This window comes from Podarcis vaucheri (genome assembly GCF_965113315.1).
Source record: "Podarcis vaucheri genome assembly, chromosome: 15".
In the NCBI taxonomy this organism is placed as follows: domain Eukaryota; kingdom Metazoa; phylum Chordata; class Lepidosauria; order Squamata; family Lacertidae; genus Podarcis; species Podarcis vaucheri.
The window spans coordinates 2,145,303-2,164,478 of record NC_138753.1 but is presented as its reverse complement, the minus strand read 5'-3'; the positions used below and the strand labels follow the sequence as shown (position 1 = coordinate 2,164,478).

At 50.7% G+C, this 19,176-nt stretch overlaps 1 protein-coding gene across 14 annotated transcripts in view; it reads left to right on the top strand.

The window, feature by feature from the left end:
• Window positions 1-19,176, top strand: part of MYO18A (myosin XVIIIA) — a 141,826-nt gene that overhangs the window by 85,355 nt on the left and 37,295 nt on the right. For all 14 annotated transcript variants that reach the window (XM_082201635.1, XM_082201634.1, XM_082201632.1 and 11 more), the window contains 9 exons: window positions 5,582-5,691; window positions 6,402-6,467; window positions 8,715-8,843; window positions 10,618-10,761; window positions 12,598-12,687; window positions 13,485-13,604; window positions 15,161-15,272; window positions 16,049-16,176; window positions 17,516-17,670. In XM_082201635.1, coding sequence (XP_082057761.1) covers window positions 5,582-5,691; window positions 6,402-6,467; window positions 8,715-8,843; window positions 10,618-10,761; window positions 12,598-12,687; window positions 13,485-13,604; window positions 15,161-15,272; window positions 16,049-16,176; window positions 17,516-17,670 — 1,054 coding nt within the window. The remainder of the gene's footprint in view (window positions 1-5,581; window positions 5,692-6,401; window positions 6,468-8,714; window positions 8,844-10,617; window positions 10,762-12,597; window positions 12,688-13,484; window positions 13,605-15,160; window positions 15,273-16,048; window positions 16,177-17,515; window positions 17,671-19,176) is intronic.

Sequence of the window (19,176 nt, the reverse complement as noted above, 5' to 3'; positions counted from 1 at the left end):
CCCTTTGCACAAGTGGAAATTCTTGTGAGTTCCACCCCCTGGATACCCTGAAGTCTCATCCTGTTGGGGCTGCAGGGCAGTTCATTCATCTGTGCCTTGCACTGGGGGAGATTTGAAGATGCAGTAGGCCACATGCTCATGTGTTTGGATTAGGAAGGCAGAAGGAGAATACCTGGGGCTCACCTGAAAGTTCTCCACTTCCAGCATTCAGTTGGACATGTCTCCTGAGAAGCACTTGGAAATCTGTGGGTCGTCTCCTTTTTCCATCTGATTCAACTCCCGCTGTTGCAGTTTCTTCCTCTTATTAGTCAGGGACCATGTAGTAAACTGGATGATGCTCCATAGCCAATCAGGTTTGACTGCGTGAGGGCACAGGTGAGGGCAATGCAAATAAATGTGTGATTTGCAAGGAGTACAGGGAAGCAGAACTGTTCTTTGGCACCTGGAAAAGAAATGCTTTTTCAAACTTGTAGCCCTGACAAACACGGCTTTCCTTGCCTCTGAACTGTGGCTAGTAGTCTATTCTTCCTGCCTCAAAAGCTTCCATCCATATCCCCCTCCACCCCTGCTCCTTGGGAAGACCCCAGAACAAGCGCCCTCCTGTACTCAGCCTTCCGAAAGATGTGTGGGGGAATTGGTGTTTATTATTTCAAAACCAGGTTGTTAGTGCTCTGAAGCAAGATCAATGTTTGTGCGCAGCGCCCAAGATCAATGGCCTGGTGGGGGAGGGGAGGGGGCTCTGCTGCTCTGGTCGATGATGCTGATGATTAATTAAGACCTGAAGAATCAACATCGCTATCTCTGCCCATAAATTTAATTGCAATCCGTATACAGTCAATAAGCTGAATCCATTCTAGTTCCCGCTGCCTGCGAGTGGGGTGGGGGTGCAGGTGGGCACGTGCCGCGTCCCAAGCCAGGAGGAGGGGGGGAGCAGTGTGGTTGGACCCCTTTTCAACAAGGAGGGACTCGCTGTGCAGGGGAGGAGGGATGGGGAGCTATGGGGCAGCCCTCTGCTTTCATTGCAGGCTTTCCTCAGAGGGCTTGGTGCAAACGGAATGGGTCTGTAGGGCTTAACCATCATTCTTTCAGCCCTACAGACCCTCTTGGGTGCTGAGATCTGTGGAAGGGTATTTCCTTCATGCTCCGAGGCTTGGAGGGGGGTGGCCCAGGGGGAAAGGGCCTTTTCTGTGGTGGCTCCTCAGCTGTGGGGCTTCCTCCCCACAGAAGTGCCCTGACTTTGTGCAGCTTCTGGAAATTGCTGAAGAGACACCTCTTTACCCTGACTTTTGGCACTTGAGGTGTATGCTTTTAGGACCCATCTTATCTTTATAATTGTAAATTGTTTGTAATTGGTTTTTAATACTGTGCTTTAATGCTGTATCTTGCCATGGGGCCTTACGGCGAAGGACAGGTCATTAACATGATAATAATCATCATCATAGCAATAACAGCAACAACCCTGGGCCCTTCCTGGTGTCTTTCAGAATGGTGCATTCAGGTTGATTTACGTTCATGATGGTATCGGGGCAATTATCCACTATCCCGCTTTCAGTAGTGTTTGTGCCTGCAGGCTTTTTGGGGCATCCATACTGCTTCATTGCCAATCCACACTCACCCTGAACCTTCCTGCTGGAATCCTGTGGCATTTAATGCCCAAAGTGCAACCGACTTATTTTCTGTTGCACAACAGTTGTGTGAGCGTCCCTCCAGATGCCAATAGCACTGGAGAAACGTTGCAGAGCTACTAATAAAGCAGAATGCGGAATGCACACCTACCACTATTGACACTTTCATTGCGTCAGTGACGCGTTGCAGAATCTCCCTGCAGAGCCTCTACCAGTCTGGAGTGTAGCTCCTGTCTGTCTGCTGCAATGAGAGATTAGGCCATAGCTCATCCCCCACTCCATGAGATGAAGGGAGATTTTTTTGGGGGGTGGGTAGGAATCTTTGCACATAGCTTTGACTCTGGTAAACAATATACAGTCCGTTCTTAAACTGAAACTGTTCTTAAACCGAGGCGTGCGTTCCCTAATAAAGGCCTCCCGCCGCTGGTGCCCTTCCACCATTTGGTTTACATTCTTAGACCGAGGTAAAGTTCGCAAACCGGGACACTACTTCCGGTTTTGCGGACTTCATAAATCCAATACAGTGGTACCTCGGGTTACATATGCTTCAGGTTACAGACGCTTCAGGTTACAGACTCTGCTAACCCAGAAATATTACCTTGGGTTAACAACTTTGCTACAGGGTGAGAACAGAAATCGCGCAGAAGCATTAGCTAAAGTGGTGCTTCAGGTTAAGAACAGTTTCAGGTTTAGAACGGACCTCTGGAACAAATTAAGTTCTTAACCCGAGGTACCACTGTAGTTCGTAAACAGGGCTGTTCTTAAACCGAGGTACCACTGTAGTTTTAAAACTTACTGCATCTGCAGCAGCACAACCGGGCACCTTCCTCTGCCCCAGCTGCAACAGAACATTTCTCTCCTGTATGGGTCTCTACAGCCACAGCAGATGCTGTAACCTTCCGACAGTTTGACTCCACTCCTCCATTGCCTCCCGAGGCAGACAAATGCCAACCAACTGTGTGCTGGCAGAGACTAGGAAGAGATGGCAAAGGGCATCTGATCCAGCCTCCCGTATTCTCAGAGACAGGACCACCAAAAAAGCCAAAGGGAAGGAGCAGTGGGGGCTGATCCATTTGGGCAACTGAGGCATTCAACCCTAGGCTACCCTCAGCCAGCCCCCAGCCCCATCTGCCTTACAACCAACCCAGAAGATGGAACTGCTTGTCAGCTTCCTCCTCCACAGTCTCAGCATTGCCCTTTGTGGAAGTCAGCAGGGAGGATGGGGACAAAACTAGCATGAGTTGTCCCTGCCTCTTGCCCCACCTGCCCCAATGGGCACCAGCTGGTCCGTAGCTTAGGGGGGCAGCAAATTCTTTGCACCCAGAAGCCTCCCTGGCTTTATAAAAGGATCAGGCTACAAGTGACAGAGAAGGCCCCTCTCCCTGAGCTCCCCTGGAGAGCCACTGCCAGTCAGAGTAGGCAACACAGAGCTTAGATGAACACATCTGGCCTAGTGCAAGGCAGCTTCCCATTGCTCTTCCCTCCCCACTTCTGGGGAACCCTCTGTTTTTCTTGCGCACTCAAGCTTTTATCTCCCCTGGAGATCTGAGCCCTAATCCAGTGTTTAGACTCTTAACTGCGAGATGAGAAGTTTGCTGAGGTGCCACTTGTGAACGTCGTTCTGTTTCTAAACAAGCTCTGCACCCCTGGACGGTTGCCTCCTGCAAGGCTCAGTTCTGGGGGTGTTGCATGTCATCAAACGCCGCCGCACCTTGCGGGCTGAAGCTTCTCCCCCCATTCCAGAGAGCTGCTGCACAACCAAAGATGGCAATTGACACGCTGAGCGCCGTCTTATAGTGAGGCCTTTGGGGAGGGGTGGGTCGTTCTCCTGCTCTGTGTCTCAAATGACTCCCTGGCTGATCTCAGCATGCCAGCCAAGTTTTTCCATGCCAGGGGGAGCCTCCTCTCCCTCCTCATGGCCATATTTGGAATTTGAGCGTGGGGCGGACCAATCCTCTGTCAGTCTACTGGTTTTGGGTTCAATGGGAGCTGCAGGGAAGTTAGCAAGCAAAGGCCTGGTCACCTAGCTCCTTCCTTCGTGTCGGTGTGTGTTTGTGTTTTACCCTCGGCATTTGGTGCTGCCAGAGGCATATACGTTCCTTTTTAAATGTGGAGACGTGCATTCTGGTTTGCGCTGTAGGCTGCCAAGTGTTTACTAAAGCCACAGAATCATGGAATTGTAGAGATGGGAGGGGAACTCCAAGGGTCATCTACTCCAACCCCCTGCAATGCAGGGGGTTTGCGTGATGCCTGTTTTCTCCTCTGTGCATCTCTCTCTCTCTCTCTGTCTCTCTCTCTGTATACTAGAATAATAGAAGTGTCGAGTTGGAAGGGACCTCACCTAGTATAACCCTCCTGCAATGCAGAAACCACAATGTGAAAATCCCGGACAGGTGGCCATCTGCCCTCTGTTCAAAAATCTCCAATGAATCATAGAATTGTAGAGCTGGGAGGGGGAACTCCAGGGGTCATCTAGTCCAACCCCATGCAGTGCAGGAGGAATAGTTTAAAATTCCTGAACAGATGACCACCTCCAGTGAACGAGAGCCCACCACTTTCCAAGGGAGCCCTTTCCGCTGTCGGATGGCTCTTGCCATCAGGAAATTCCTCCTGCATTTCAGTCGGAATCTCCTTTAAGAACGTGAGACCCTTCTGGATCAGGCCCACCTCGTGGAGCTTCCTCCTCCTTCTCTCACAGCGGCCAGCCAGAGGCCTGTGGTCAACCCTCGCACGAGCCCTCTGCCCTCCCGCAATCTCCAGCGACTGGCACTTGGAGGCATCTTTGCCTCTAGCTGTGGAGGCAGCGCATCGTCATCATGGCTAGAAGCCATTGATAATTTGACTCCCGTCGGTTCGGGTCGTACCCTCTGGAGCAGCAGAAAACGAGCTTGCTGCATCTTCCATGTGACAGCCCTTCAGATATTTGAAAAAAGCCTTTTTTCAAAAAGCCGCAGGAGAATGTTTTCGGCAGAAAATCCCTGTGGCTTTGTTTTCTTGCGTTGTGCTGAAGTTGTAGTTCCTTTTGTGCATCTTCATGAAAGATGGGGAGGCTTGTTGTTTCCCGTTGATATGGTTATTAGCAGGGCAACAACATTTAACCATTTTTTTAAAAAGTGTTGGCTTTTCTGTATTTCTAATTTTGTGATGTTTTAACACATTTTTTTTAAAAAAGAAGCTGGTGGTATGTATCAAAGTCTTTGAAGAAGCCACAAGAGAATCTTTTGGCAGAGAATTCCTGTTGCTTCTTTTCATGTTTGTGCTTGAAAAACAAAGCTTATAATTGGGCAGTAGATGGCATGCAAATATCTCCAAAGGGAGCCCAGAGAGAAAATTGAGAACAAAATAGTAAGATAATACAGACAGCAGTTAAAACCAGCAGAATAAAAACTTCATAAAACAATTGGCCATAAAACCTGGATAAATAAAGATGTATTGATGTGTTCTAAGACGATGCCGGCTGTGACACACAAACACATCACAAACAGAATATTATTCTGTGCTTCAGAGAAATTGCTGTTTTTGAAACCTGTATGTACTTTTAAAACTTGTATGATTAACCTACAGCCGACAGCCATGAATTCGTATAGTGGGGCCTCTATGTACAGAAGCAGTTTACCTTAGTCTACTAGCTATTAGATGCAAACAGCATGCTGTCATCTTCGTCCTCTGTTTGTAAGCATCTATCATCTTCCTACTGCTAGAAGCCACTCCTCTGTGAATTTCTCTAATCTTCTCATCCAAGTTGGTTGCCGTCACTGCCTCCTGTGGGAGGGAGTTCCATAGGTTAACAATGCACTATGGGGAGACGTTTATTTTGTATCGTCCCGTATCTTCATACATTCCTCTCCACTGGAGGACCCTGAGTTCTAGTATCATTTCCCCCGACCCATGCTCTTCTCCCCATTCCAGCCCTGCTCCATTAATGCCCCTCTCTGCTTCTGTGCCGCTCCCCACAGGCTACCCCGACCACATGGTCTTTGCGGAGTTCCGGCGGCGCTTTGACGTCCTGGCCCCTCACCTGACCAAGAAGCACGGGCGCAATTACATCGTCACGGACGAGAGGCGGGTATGTAGGCTATTGAAGCTCAGAAGAGGGGTGGCTGCGTGTGCAATGGACAGTCAGGAAACGGGCCCAGAACTCTTTGGGCACTAACAGGGTCCTGTGCGGCCTGTCTACATCGGAAGCTGCCTTCCAGCAAACACTTGAAACACCAATATACATTCTAAATAGATTCCCAGGAGTACAACATTTTATGAAGTTCCCTTTAAGATCATAACCCAATGTAAATTTAAACCTCTTAGTCCACATATGTTCCCACTGCTCTGTCTGTATATTATAACCAAAAAAAATTGCCCGTTTAATCGGTTGTTGCTTTTTTAACAAAAGCAACATACAATTTTTACAAAATTATTATTTTTAATGAAATTTGTATACCGCCCTTCATCCGTAGATCTCAGGGCAGTTCACAAAATAAAAATAGAATATAAAAACACAAAATACATAATGGAAACAAGAACCAAACCAAAACAGAAAACTGTCTTCTATAAAACCAGACTGTTAGGCTATCCAGACCAGTGTTGTCTACACTGGCAGAGGGCTCCACTGGGTTTCGATTAGCAGCCTCTGCCAGCCACACCTGGAGCTGCCCTTGAGCTGCATGGAAAGCTGGCACTCTGCAGCTGGTCTCCAGTTATTGGCTGCACTTCCCAGCATGCCCTCTGCTAATGTGGTTGCTGGTGCTTGATGCGCCTTTCTCTCCCCCCCCCCCTTCCTAGGCTGTGGAGGAGCTCCTGGAGTCGCTGGAACTGGAGAAGAGCAGCTTCCACATGGGCCTGAGCCGGGTAAGACCAACCTGTGTGCCTTCAGGGAGGGGTCTCTCTCCTCACTCGGGGGGGAGGGAGGGGGGCTGGGGAAGGGTCTGTGGCCAGGCTGTGAACGGTGGGCTGTGTCCCCTCCAGGTGGGAGGGTTGGGAAGGGGTGTCTGGAGAAATCTGATTGTGTGGGCAAAGGCACACTTCTTTGCAAGGCCCTAGAATCAGTTGATGCTCAGAGCCTGCAGAGAAGTGTAGGGCAGGTGAACTTGGCTTGTCTGGAACAAGCCTTAAAGGCTGAGTCGAAAGGACTTGGGGGGGGGCCCTCATCAGGCCCCTCGGTGTGCTGGAGCATGACTTTGTCAGCCTACCTCATGTCCTGGTGACTTCCAGGCTAGACTACTGCAACATACTCTATGTGGGGCTGCCCTGGAAGATGACTCGTAAGCTTCAGCTTGTCCAAACTGCAGCAAGCATTTGGCAGTGCCTTTGCCCTCAGAAGCTTGGGTGCTGGTGGCCCAGGCAGAGAGGGCCTTCTCTGTGGCAGCCCCTAAGCTGTGGAGCGCCCTCCTCACAGAGTTGCATCTGGCACCTTCCTTATACAGCTTTTGGCAAATCCTGAGTACGCCCCTCTTTCCCCTGGCATTTGACACACGAGGTGAATGTTTTTAGGACTCACCTTGTTTGTATGGTTGCAAGTTGCTGTAAATTGTTTTCAGTGTTGTTTTTCATGCTGTAAAAAACCCCAGGACCTTACAGTGAAGGGCGGGTAATAAATAAATAAATGACTGGGCCTAGAAACGTTTATCTTTTTTGCAAACAGAAATGCAGATGGTTGGGAGCTTCATTCTCTGGCTTCCCCCCTTCCCCCCTTCTAGAATATGCACAGACTGGCATGACTTGCCCTTAGGACTGAGGTGTGTGTGTGTGTGTGTGTGTGTGTGTGTGTGTGGGGCTGGGTACCTCACTGGACAGGAGCCACCAGTGTCACAGGGCAGAGGACGCAGCTGCTGCAGCGCCAGTTTCTGGCCTGCTTTTGGTTCATCGGAGAGGGGCCTCTCTTCCTCCTGTAACTCGGTCAGAGCCGTGCCACTGCCAGCTGCCTCACCGCTGGCTAATGCGAGGGGACAGACTTGCCCGGCGTGGGAGGGGAGGAGGAAGCGAGGGTTTGTCACAACAATTCAGCACGCTCCGGGAGCCTGTGGATTCAAAGTGAGCGGAGGGCAGGCTTGGCTGAGCTGGGCACGTACTTCCCTGCCTTCCTTCCCCACCCCCTTTCGAAAGCTCCAAAGTGAAATTAGCCTCTGGTGCTGCTCAGAGCAGAAGCTGGGCAGCAGCTCACTGGGCAGTTAGCTCCCAGATCCCCCTCCACAGAACTTGCAGGGTCCGTGGCCACACTCTGCCTCCATGGTCAGAGGCAGTGATGCCTCTGAATACTCAATACTGGTCACTGGGAGCCACAGGAGGGGAGAAGTGTTCTCCTCTGCCCTCCTGTTGTTGTTTTTTTAAATCATTTGTTGAATTCTTTCAATATACAGTCATACCTCATGTTATGTCTGCTTCATGTTACGTTCTTTCAGGTTATGTCCTGCGGCGACCCGGAAGTACTCCGCTGAAAGGTTTATTTCCGGGTTTCGCCACTGCGCATGTGCAGACGCGCAAAATGACGTCGCAGCATGCGCAGAAGTGGCAAATTGCAACCCACACGTGTGCAGGCGCACCACTGCGGGTTGCGCTCTTTTCATGTTGCGATCAGGCCTCCAGAACGGATCCCGTTCACAACCCGAGGTACCACTGTATAACAACAACATATCGCTATGTAATTAAATACCCTACCCTAACCCAGAGCCTGGTGTTTAGGCAATGCAAACACAATAACAACCCAATAATGTAAGTTCTTTGCCCATGGAGAGTGCTGTTGTGCTTAGCTCCTGCTTCTGAGTTTCTCATTAAGGGTGCCTGGTTGGCCACTGTGAGCACAGGATCATGGACCAGATGGGCCCCCTTTGGCCAGCAGCCCACCTAGCTCAGCATTGTCTGCCCAGACTGGCAGCAGTGGCTTTCTGGCATTCCAGGCAGTGATCTCTTGCAGCCCGACCTGGAGATGCCACTGGGACTTGAACCTGGGACCTTCTGCGGGCCAAGCAGGTAGCTCTACTATTGCTGCAGCTCTTCCCCTACAAATAAAGATTCTAGGCCTCATGGTTTTGAATAGAGTGCTTTGAATTAACCTTCCCCCTTTCTCCCTCCATCTTCTCCCCCACCCCCCTCGAAAAGGTGTTTTTCCGGGCAGGGACACTGCCCAAGCTGGAGGAGCAGCGGGATAAGCAGATGAGCAGAAACATCACGCTTTTCCAGGCAGCCTGTCGGGGCTTCCTTGCACGCCAGCACTTCAAGAAGAGAAAGGTATTCTGGGGGTGGGGGCAGGGGGAGCCCTTAGAAGTCCAGGAAGGGGGGGGAGGAAGGGGAATTAGTGTCAGCCTGCCTCCATGTCTCTGTCTCTCTCTCTTACACACACACACACACACACACACACACACACACACACACACTCCCCCCCATCCTGCTCTTGCCACCCCTCTTGCGTTTACGTCTCCTGCTGGCGGCCTCCTTGCTTGGCCTAAAATGGGCAGCTGTGCCTCCCACAGGCACTGGGCAGAGGCCCAGGATTGCAAGCTCTGCACAGAGCACAGCTGGGAACTCCCCAAGTTTAGGGAAGAGGGATCTTTAATCCTCTAGCAGGTACGGAGTCTCTCGCTCTCTCTCTTTTTCTTTCCCTCTCTCTGTATGGGTGCACACGTGCCTTTTTATATCTGTGTGTGTATGTTTGTGGGGGGAGAGGTCTCTCATGACATTAGGGGGCGGCTGTGAGGGTCCCCTCCATCCCTAGGAGAAGATGAGGAGGGCAAGTTCACCTTCTTCCAGGCATGGGAAGGGAGTCCTGGGCGTGGGGAAGGAATCCTGCAGGGGCTCTAGAACAGAGGGGCAAGTTTGTCTCTCTCCGTCGGGTTGGGATGGTGTGGAGCGTAGGAACATCAGAAACTTCCTTATGCTGAATCACACGCATGTGTTCATCCAGTTCAGGATTGCCTCCACTGACTGGCAGCAGTGGCTGTCTGGACTTTCATGCAGGAAGGAGGTTCCTAGCCTCGCCCCCTTCCCAGAATATGCTGCCAGGAATTGCACCCGGGGCCTTCTGCATGCAGAGCAGATAGCTCTACCACTTGGCTGCAGCCCTTCCCCTTAAAAAGGAAGAAAGATTCCAGTCCTCATGGTTCTGAATAAAGAGCTGATTTAAATGCGAAGTTGCCATAATCTTGCAGCCAGCTTCATCTAGCTCAGTGTTGCCTACACTGACTGGCAGCAGCTTGCCAGAGTTTCAGGCAGAGAGTCTTTCTTCCCCCCAGGGTTGAACCAGGGTCCTTCTGCCCGCAAAGCAAGCAGCTCCACGACCGAGCTTCCCTGTTTTGCTTGGGGGTGGGCGGGGGAGCTCTTTGCAGCGGCAGGGCGGGCAGAGGCCGTTAGCGTGCAGATTAAAGAGCTGTGTCAGCTCCTCCGCTTATTACCGAGTGCATAAACGAGACGGCCAAGCGGGCCCAATGTTTTCGGCAAGATTAGGCTTTATGGCCGGGGTTGGGGGGGTGGCTGCTTTGCCAGCGGGAAACGGTAATAAAGGAGACGGAATGATGACTAATTTTAAGATGGGAAAGCGTAACTCCCTTTCTTGCCTGCAGATTCTCCTCTCTCCCCGACGTGTAGTCTTGCAGAAGAGTTCAGGAACACCCCCACATGCACCCTCGCCTTAGGCTTTCAATTTGTTTTGTATTTTATTGCATTTTGTATCCCACCTCTTTCTCCAAGGAGCTCCAGGTGGCATAGGCAGTTCTCCCTACCCCCCCCTTTAAACCCCACAACAGCCCTGCGAGGTGGGCGAGGTTGAGAGAGGCAGGAAGTGGCCCAAGGTCACACCCAGTGGCCAAGTGGGGATTTGAACCCTGGTCTCCCAGGTCCTAGTCTGATGCTCTAACCATTGCACCACACTGACCCTCAGGCCAAGGCCTCCCATTGGGGAAGTGTGTGTGTGTGGGGGGGGCTTTCGCTGCTGTTTCCAGGAGGGTTTTCTTGACCCGGTGTCCTCCTCTTTCTCCTCTTCTTCTCCCCCCCCCCCCAAATGATGCAGATCCAAGACCTGGCCATCCGCTGTGTGCAGAAGAACATCAAGAAGAACAAAGGGGTGAAGAACTGGCCCTGGTGGAAACTCTTCACCACCGTCAGGCCTCTCATCGAAGTTCAGCTCACAGAGGACCAGATCAGGGGCAAAGATGTGCGTACGGTCTCTGGGCTGGATGGGGAAAGCTGGGATGGGGGCAGCCTTATGCTGAGTCAGGTCATTGGTCCACCTGGCTTAGTGTTGCCTACACTGACTGGCAGAAGCTCTCCAAGCTTTCAGGGAGGGCTGTTAATTGTTATTACATTTATTTCCCCCCTTGCCTCCGAGGGGTTTATCATCTGGCATTGTGTCTACATGCAAGACTTGCTTTTGCCGACATCAGGGGTGGACAAGCATTTTTAGTCTGCCCTCGGGCCATTTTTTAGCAGGTGGGTGGGGCCACCCGCCTGTTGGTCACTTGGCATCGCATGATGCCCGCTGATTCAAATTTCAAGCCTGGGAGCGAGCCCAGGCTTATCTCTCATCTTGGCGCTGTCCAGCACTGAGATCACTGATAAGCTTCTCCTGCTGCCGCTGCCTTTTACCATCAAAGGAAACAGAGGTTAATCTCCAATCTTAGCCCTGTGTTGTTTAGCTCCAAGTGTTGCGTCTAATGCCAGTCCTGCTCGGAGTAGACCTGAAGGTAATAGACACAGCTAAAGCTCATTATTTGCAGTGGGTCTACTCTGAGTAGAGCTCAGTTGGCGACAACGCCGAGATTGGAGAGAAGAAACCCCCTTACCTCTAATCTTGGCACGTAGCACTACGGTCAGGGAGAATGGTTCTCTGCACCTGACATCCTGTGACATCAAGTGACTGACAGGTGGGTGTGCCCGGAATGACCTCTTGGGCCAAATTCAGAGGCTTGGAGGTTCCCCAACCCTGACCTGTTTAGTAGCAATTACCTTGCCTGCCAAAAGAGCACCAAAAGCATCTGAGGTCTTCCCTACTTGCCAGGTGTTTAACTGGAGGGTCATTGCAGCAGGGACTTCTTTTTCCAACTCCACATTAGAGCAGCTAAAACAGGGGTCAGCAATTTTTTTCAGCAGGGGGCCGGCTGCTGTCCCTCAGACCTTGTGGGGGGCCAGACTAGATTTTTGGGGGGGGAAATGAACAAATTCCTATGCCTCACAAATAACCCAGAGATGCATTTTAAATAAAAGGACACATTCTACTCATGTAAAAACATGCTGATTCCCGGACCATCCACGGGCCGTATTTAGAAGGCGATTGGGCCACATCTGGCCCCTGGGCCTTAGTTTGCCTACCTATGAGCTGAAACATCACCAAATAGTGTGCAAGCTTCTGACTCCTCCTCCAGAACTCTTAATCCCAGGCTAGTTAGTAAACAAATCAAAGGAGCCGGGTGAGGAAGGAAGTTGTCTGGTGGTGAAGCCACCAGCCTGCGTCTTGTAAGAGCCTTGAGGGAGGAGGCAGCAGATACTCAGATGAGGCTTAGATGGTGCAGGGCAGGTTTCAGGTTGCCTCGAGGCCTTTTGGGAGGGAGAAACGCACAGCGGCTCATTTCCCTGTCTGGAGATTAAAAAAACAAGTGGCCTGTTGCTCAGGTCTGTCTTTATCCTTGGATGAAACACACAGGCTTCCCAGGGTCTTAGGGAAAGGTCTTTTCCCCACCTGCTCCCTGATCCTTTTTAATGGAGGTCCTTCTGCCTGCCGTTCTGTGTCTGAATTGGAAACATTTTAAATATACTTTAATCGTTCCGTCGCTTGTGTGTTTTCCTTCCTGGACTTAGTTGGGAGGGCAGGTGGGGTATAAATTCAAACAATACTTCTGAAGATGGTCACAATAACAGTCCTGGATCCAAGCAGGTCTTTCTCTCTTGACTAACGCTGTGGCTCCAAATCCCAAGGCAGGGACTCTTGGGACTTGGTCGCTGCTGCTGCTGCTTGACAGCCTTTGGCCTGACCTTGCCTTTGCCTTCTGAACAGGAGGAAATCCAGCAGCTGAAGAGCCGGCTGGAGAAGGTGGAGAAGGAGAGGAACGAACTGCGACTCAGCAGCGACCGCCTGGAGAGCAAGGTGAGGTGGTTCCCGGGATGCCCCAGCTCTCGCCTCTTAAGTGAGCCTTCCGTTCCAGCCCCCGAAGCGAGTGCTAGGAGCTGCATGGAAGCAGGGTGTAGGGCACGAGGATCCAGGCTCCTGAGAGCCAAGTCAGGAGCTGCACGCAGCAACCCAGGACTTAGTGCAGCAGGATCCAGCCTTTGCAGACACACCTTTAACCCAGGCAGGCGGCCGGAGAGCCGTTTCTTTGTTGGTTTGTTTATACCATGTATTTGTAGGGTGGTGGTGATGGGGGTACTGCTGCTGCTGCTGCTGTTGTGAACTACTTTAGATCAGGTCACGCCCCAGCAGGGATGGGGGGGGGGAGAGGGGAAGAAATTCAAATAATTTTGCATTTCAAAGTGAACCTACCCTAATCCAAATTTTCCAATGTTGGTCTCCAGCCAAGGAATGTGCACTAGAAATAATAATAATAATAATAATAATAATAATAATAATAATAATAATAATAATTATTATTATTATTTATACCCCACCCATCTGGCTGGGTTTCCTCATCCACTCTGGGAGGCTTCCAACAAAGTATTAAAATACAGTGGTCTGTTAAACATTAAAAGCTTCCCTAAACAGGGCTGCCTTCAGATGTCTTCTAAAAGTCTGGTAGTTGTTTTTCTCTTTGACATCAGGTGGGAGGGCGTTCCACAGGGCAGGTGCATAAAGGCATAGACTAGTGTAAAGTGTCCATAAAAAGGGCACATATTAGTGAAAGTAGTGTGCAAAATCCCATCCCTGCCACTTACTTCCCCCATCTCTAGATCTCGGAGCTGAGCTCAGAACTGACCGACGAGAGGAACACGGGAGAATCTGCTTCCCAGCTCCTGGACGCTGAGACAGCAGAGCGGCTGCGAGCAGAGAAGGACATGAAGGATCTGCAGGTCAGCCAAGTGGGGCAGAATCCAGGACGCTTTGTGGGGGGTGGGGCAGGTAAGCAAGTGCTCCTCAGCCCCAACCCAACCTGGCCACCCCAAAGAAAGACTCCATGGTTGTCATTCAGCTTTCTGTGCCAGATCAGTTGGGTTCCTGCGTGGCACTAAAGCCGCATTCACACCATGCATTTAAGTCAATATCAGGCTTAGCTTCCCCTCAAAGAATTTGGGGAATTGTAGTTTGTTTGCTGAGAGTTGTTAGGAGACCCCCTGTTCCCTTTCCCAGAACTACATTTCACAGAGTTCCCCATGAAGAAGGATTGGTTGTTAAGCCATCCTGGGAATTGTAGCTCTGAGAAGGGAGTGGAGGGTGTTCTAATAACTCTCTTTTTTCCCCTTTTATAATAATATTTATTAGTTTTCCAACAAATTGAACACAACACTACAAAAAACCAAAAAAGAAAAAACATACAATAATGCAATACAATACAAAAAAACCCCAACAACCGCAAAACACTAACATACAACTAACAAAACAAAAAAAAAAACCATTTAAAATAACTCTCAGCACCCTCAATAAACTACAGCTCCCAGAATTCTTTGGGTGAAGCCATGACCGTTTAAAGTGGTATGATAGGGATAATTCTCTGAGCACATGTTTCCCTGCCCTTTGACAGAAGTTTCCAAAGATTGTTTCCGGAGATGATAATAATGTACTTTCCCAAAGGGATAATTTAATAATAAAAGAGCCATCATAAGCAGCATAGAAATGGCTTTACAATAAACAAAATAAAACACAGAGGACTTTGCTTGCCCCCCCCAAAAGAGATCAGCCCTGGGGGGCCAGGTCAGCCTTCTTCTGGATGCTGCTTCTAGGTTTGTTCTGCTTGACATTTCTCCTCCCTCTGGAAAGCAGTGGTGCTCCTGAGCGCACGGGAGATTTGAGCGTTTGACCCCTGCACAGGGGAGGTCCCTGAGGTTGCATTGGGTGAACGCAGACATAGCAATAATAAATAGGAAACAAATCCCCACAAGAAAGCAGCCTTGGGCTTCTGCCTGCTTTCTGAAGCTGCCAGCCTCCAGCTGCTACAAACTCCCACCTTGTGTCCCCAAAGTATCTGAAGCCCACTTTGCAGTAACGCAGAGCAGGGCTGTCAGTGTGGCTGCCTCCCTTCTGGGGAACAGGATCCATGTTGAGACACGACAGGCGCCCACAGTCTGAACTCTCCAGAAACCATTGCAGGCATTTTTGCTCCGACAAGCTTTCTCAGCTGGGAGTCTCTCTGCCTTAAGGTGTTCACTTTGTTCCCCTTTAAAAACTATTTTTAGCTATTTTTTTATTATAAGCATTTGTGAATTGCCTTAGCATGGATGTAAAAGGCAGTTGAATAATGCAATAATAATGTTCGGGGCCCGTCTGATCTCAGCCCTGCCTTTGGCCACCTGGCCTCCTCCTGCACAGTAGCATCTCAGCAGGGTCTGCCCCACTGATGAAGTGGGGTCAGGGGAGTGGCCTTGCCAGCCCCTTGTGTGTTCTGAAGTGACTTGCCTCTTCCGCCTTCCAGGCCAAGTACGATGCTCTTAAGAAGCAGATGGACTCCATGGAGATGGAGGTGATGGAGGCCCGTCTTATCCGTGCCGCTGAGCTCAACGGCGAGATGGACGACGATGACTCAGGTGGGCCACCCTAAAAAACATTCACAGTCCCTGCTCCTTGTCTTGGCTGTGTCCAGCTCCCCCATTCTCTGTCCATTCTCCACTCCTTCCTTCCTTCCTTCCTTCCTTCCTTCCTTCCTTCCTTCCTTCCTTCCTTCCTTCCTTCCTTTTGAATCTATATACGGCCCTACACCCGCAGGTCTCAGGGCGGTTCACAGAATAAAATTGGAATATAAAACCACAAAATACATAATTCTATTTGGCAGTAGAATGAATTATGCAAAGCAGACGGATTTCAGATAGCTCAAGCTTTGGTCTCTTATGTTTAAAGTTAAGTTACTAGTCCTCATGATTGGGAGAGGCTGGTCTGGAAACGTAAGTGTTTAGATTTGACAGATTAATAGAGGACAAGGCTGTCAGTGGTGACTTGCCATGATGGCTCTGTTCTGTCACCTCCATCAGAGGCATAATGCCTCTGAATGTCAGTTGCTGCGAATCGCAGGGGGACAGAGTGATCTTGCACCTGGGTCCTGCTGGTGAGCTTCCCCTTGGGGCATGTGGTTGGCCACTGTGAGAACTAGACTAGAGGATCCATTGGCCTGATCCAGCCAGACTCGTCTTATGTCCTTACGTTTTCATTTCTGAACCCAACCCATCTGCCACCAAGTTCTTGCTCCACAAAGTGACACCTGTGGTCACCTGTGTCTGTGGCCTCGGGGATAAGGACGAGTTCTTTTCTCCCAGCTCATCCTTGGCCGCCTAGCCTCTGTTCCATCTCTGCCTCCTTCTCCTTGCAGGTGGCGAGTGGCGCCTGAAGTACGAGCGTGCCGTCCGCGAGATCGATTTCACCAAGAAGCGCCTGCAGCAGGAGTTTGAGGACAAGCTGGAGGTGGAGCAGCAGGGCAAGAGGCAGCTGGAGCGACGGGTCAGTTTTCTCTCTCTTTCACAGTCACCTGGCCTCTCCTCCTCCTCCCTCTCCCTTCAGCACACCTTGAGGCGCTGGGCACCGGGTGGCAGCCCTTTCCTCTGTGCTGCCAAAGCACATCCCTCTCTCTCAATTTCCCAGGATGCCTTGCTCTTCCCACCCTTTTCGGCCACAACTCGTGACTAATTGGCTGGAGTTGCGTGCTCTTGCGAGGTGCTTTATCCAGTTGACTGTATCATTTAAGTTTTTAAAAGCACTCTCCACTGTTTTGCTTTGCCACCTCTGCTTTTATGGGCATGTTGTGTTGGCTGCTGGCACAGTGTAGCAACTTAGTTGCCGTTGCACAACGAGTCCCACAACCTTCCCTTCTTTCCTCCTAAAATGGGGGGGTGATTTCTGGCCAGACTTGGGCACCACGTAGGGAAGAAGGAAACAGCCTGACCATTGCAGTGGCCTGTGTCATGTGGCCCGTGATGCTGTCTTAATTCTCCTGGGAACAGTTTGCTCTGTAAACACACAGGGAGATCCACTTGCTGTCTGGTCGTGGCACATATTAAATCTTTTGTGAGAGAGAAAGTGAGTGAGTGAGTGAGTGAGAGAGAGAGATTGGAATGGAGAGGGTTTTTTGGGTCGGGGGATTGTGTGGGGAGGGGCAGAAATTTGGACTAGGCCAATCGTCAGGTACCCCCCAAGCCCACAAATGACTATGCTCTGCCTCTATGGTTGGATGGTTGGATGTATGTATGTATGTATGTATGTATGTATGTATGTATTTATTTATTTATTTATTTATTTATTTTATTTTATTTTATTTTATTTTTAATTCATATACTGCCCTGTACCCGCAGGTCTTGAGGCAGTTCACAGAATAAAATCAGAATATAAAACCACAAAATACATAATCAAAATAAAAACAACAACCCAATAACACCCCTTCACACATTTGAAAAGGGCATAGGAGGCATGGATACCCCTTGATGGAAGCTGCCGGAGTGGGAAAGAGCCCTTGTGCCTGGGTCCTGCTTGCTGGCATCCCATAAGGGGCACCTGATCAGCCCATCTGATCAGCCAGCGTGAAAACAGGATACTGGACGAGGTGGGTCTTCTTTGGCCTGGCTCAGCAGCCAGTCTCTTCTTAAGGAGAGCCTCCATGCCCAGGCACAGTCTACCTCTGAATACCAGCTGATGGGGAACTTCCCTTGTCCCTGCTTGTGGACTTCCCTTTGGGGCACCTGGTTGGCCACTGTGAGAAAGGGGCACTGGACTAGACGGGCCATTGGCCTGACCCAGCAGCCAGGCTTTTCTCCCAGGTCCTCTGACGGCCCTCTTCCCTTCACAGCTGACCGACTTGCAAGCGGACAGCGAGGAGAGCCAGCGTGCCCTGCAGACGCTGAAGAAGAAGTGCCAGCGGCTGACGGCTGAGCTGCAGGACACCAAGCTGCACCTGGAAGGCCAGCAAGGCCGCAACCATGAGCTGGAGAAGAAGCAGCGCAGGTGAGAGGCGGGTGGTGGGGAGGGCCTTGAGCCAGTTGCCGGGCAGGAGTGGGAAGAGCTCTTCCTTGTAAGATCCCCAAGGCCTGCCGACTGCAGCTGGATGTGGAAGAGCAGCTCACTGGTGCTGGTGGCCATTGCAGAACGGTTCCAATTCCCTGTTGCACCTTCCCAGCCGCAGACTGTGGCAAGCTCCATGTGCAAAGTACAGATCTATTCTTAGCACAAATCAGGAATTCCAACAGGTGCTTTTTAGGGAAGGGGCTTTGGGTGTGGGGGGGCTCTTTCTGCTGTTGCTGTGGCTTTGGAATGCTTCTCACATCCGTCGCTATGACACTCAAAACAGCATGCAGTGCAGGGGGGGGGGGAGAGTCCCAAGGTGGTCTCCCCCCTCCAGGCACTGCCTGGGCCCAGACCTTCAGCAAGGTGGCATCATCATCTGACCTGAGAACGTGTCCAGGGACCTATGGTGAAGCAATCTGGGAGTCAGAAACCCATGTCTCATCTACTTCAGATCATTTTGTTCGTTTGTTCTCCAAGGAGCGCAGGGTGGTGTACACACTTCTCCCCCTCCCCATTTTAATCTCACAACCACCTTGTGAAGTAGGCGAGGCTGAGAGATAGTGACTGGCCCAAAGTCACCCAGTGGGGTTTACGCCCAAGGGAAGATTTGAACCCTGGTCCCCCAGGTCCTGGTTCAGGATTCTAACCACCGCACCACATTGCCTCTTCCACCCAGCTGATCTGCCGATAGAGCCCAGTCGACTTTCTGCTCAGTCTGGTTCTGCAGGAACAAATTTCTGACGTCCCCTTGTAGCATAGCTGTCAACGTTTCCCTTTTTTAAAGGGAAGTTCCCTTATTCCGAATAGGATTCCTCACAAGAAAAGGGGAAAGTTGGCAGCTGTGCCTTGTAGCACCTGCCTCAGGGTGTGTTGGTGGGAGCACAGCTCAACAATGCAGCCCGTGAAGTCCAGTCCTGGGTCCATTCGCCCCCGCCCAGTGCTGTGTAATTTTAATTATTGGGTGGAATTCAGCATTGCGCTAATTTGACCGTCAAGAACAGAAGAAGAACCTGCTGGATCAGGCCAGTGGCCCACCTAGTCGCGTATCTTGTCCTCCAGTGGCCGGCCAGATGCCTGTGGGAAACCTTCAAACAGGAGCTGAGCATCAGAGCGATCTCCCTGTGGTTTCTAGCATCTGGTGGTCAGAAGCATTGCTGCCCACCCAGCCATGGAGGCAGAGCAGAGCCATAGTAAGACAGCAAGAGCTGTTCGACAGTGGAATTTGCTGCCAAGGAGTGTGGTGGAGTCTCCTTCTTTGGAGGTCTTTAAGCAGAGGCTTGACAACCATATGTCAGGAGTGCTCTGATGGTGTTTCCTGCTTGGCAGCGGGTTGGACTCGATGGCCCTTGTGGTCTCTTCCAACTCTATGATTCTATGATATCCTGGCTAGTAACCTGCGATGGCCCTCACCTCCTCCACGAAATGGTCTAAGCCTCTTTTAAAGCT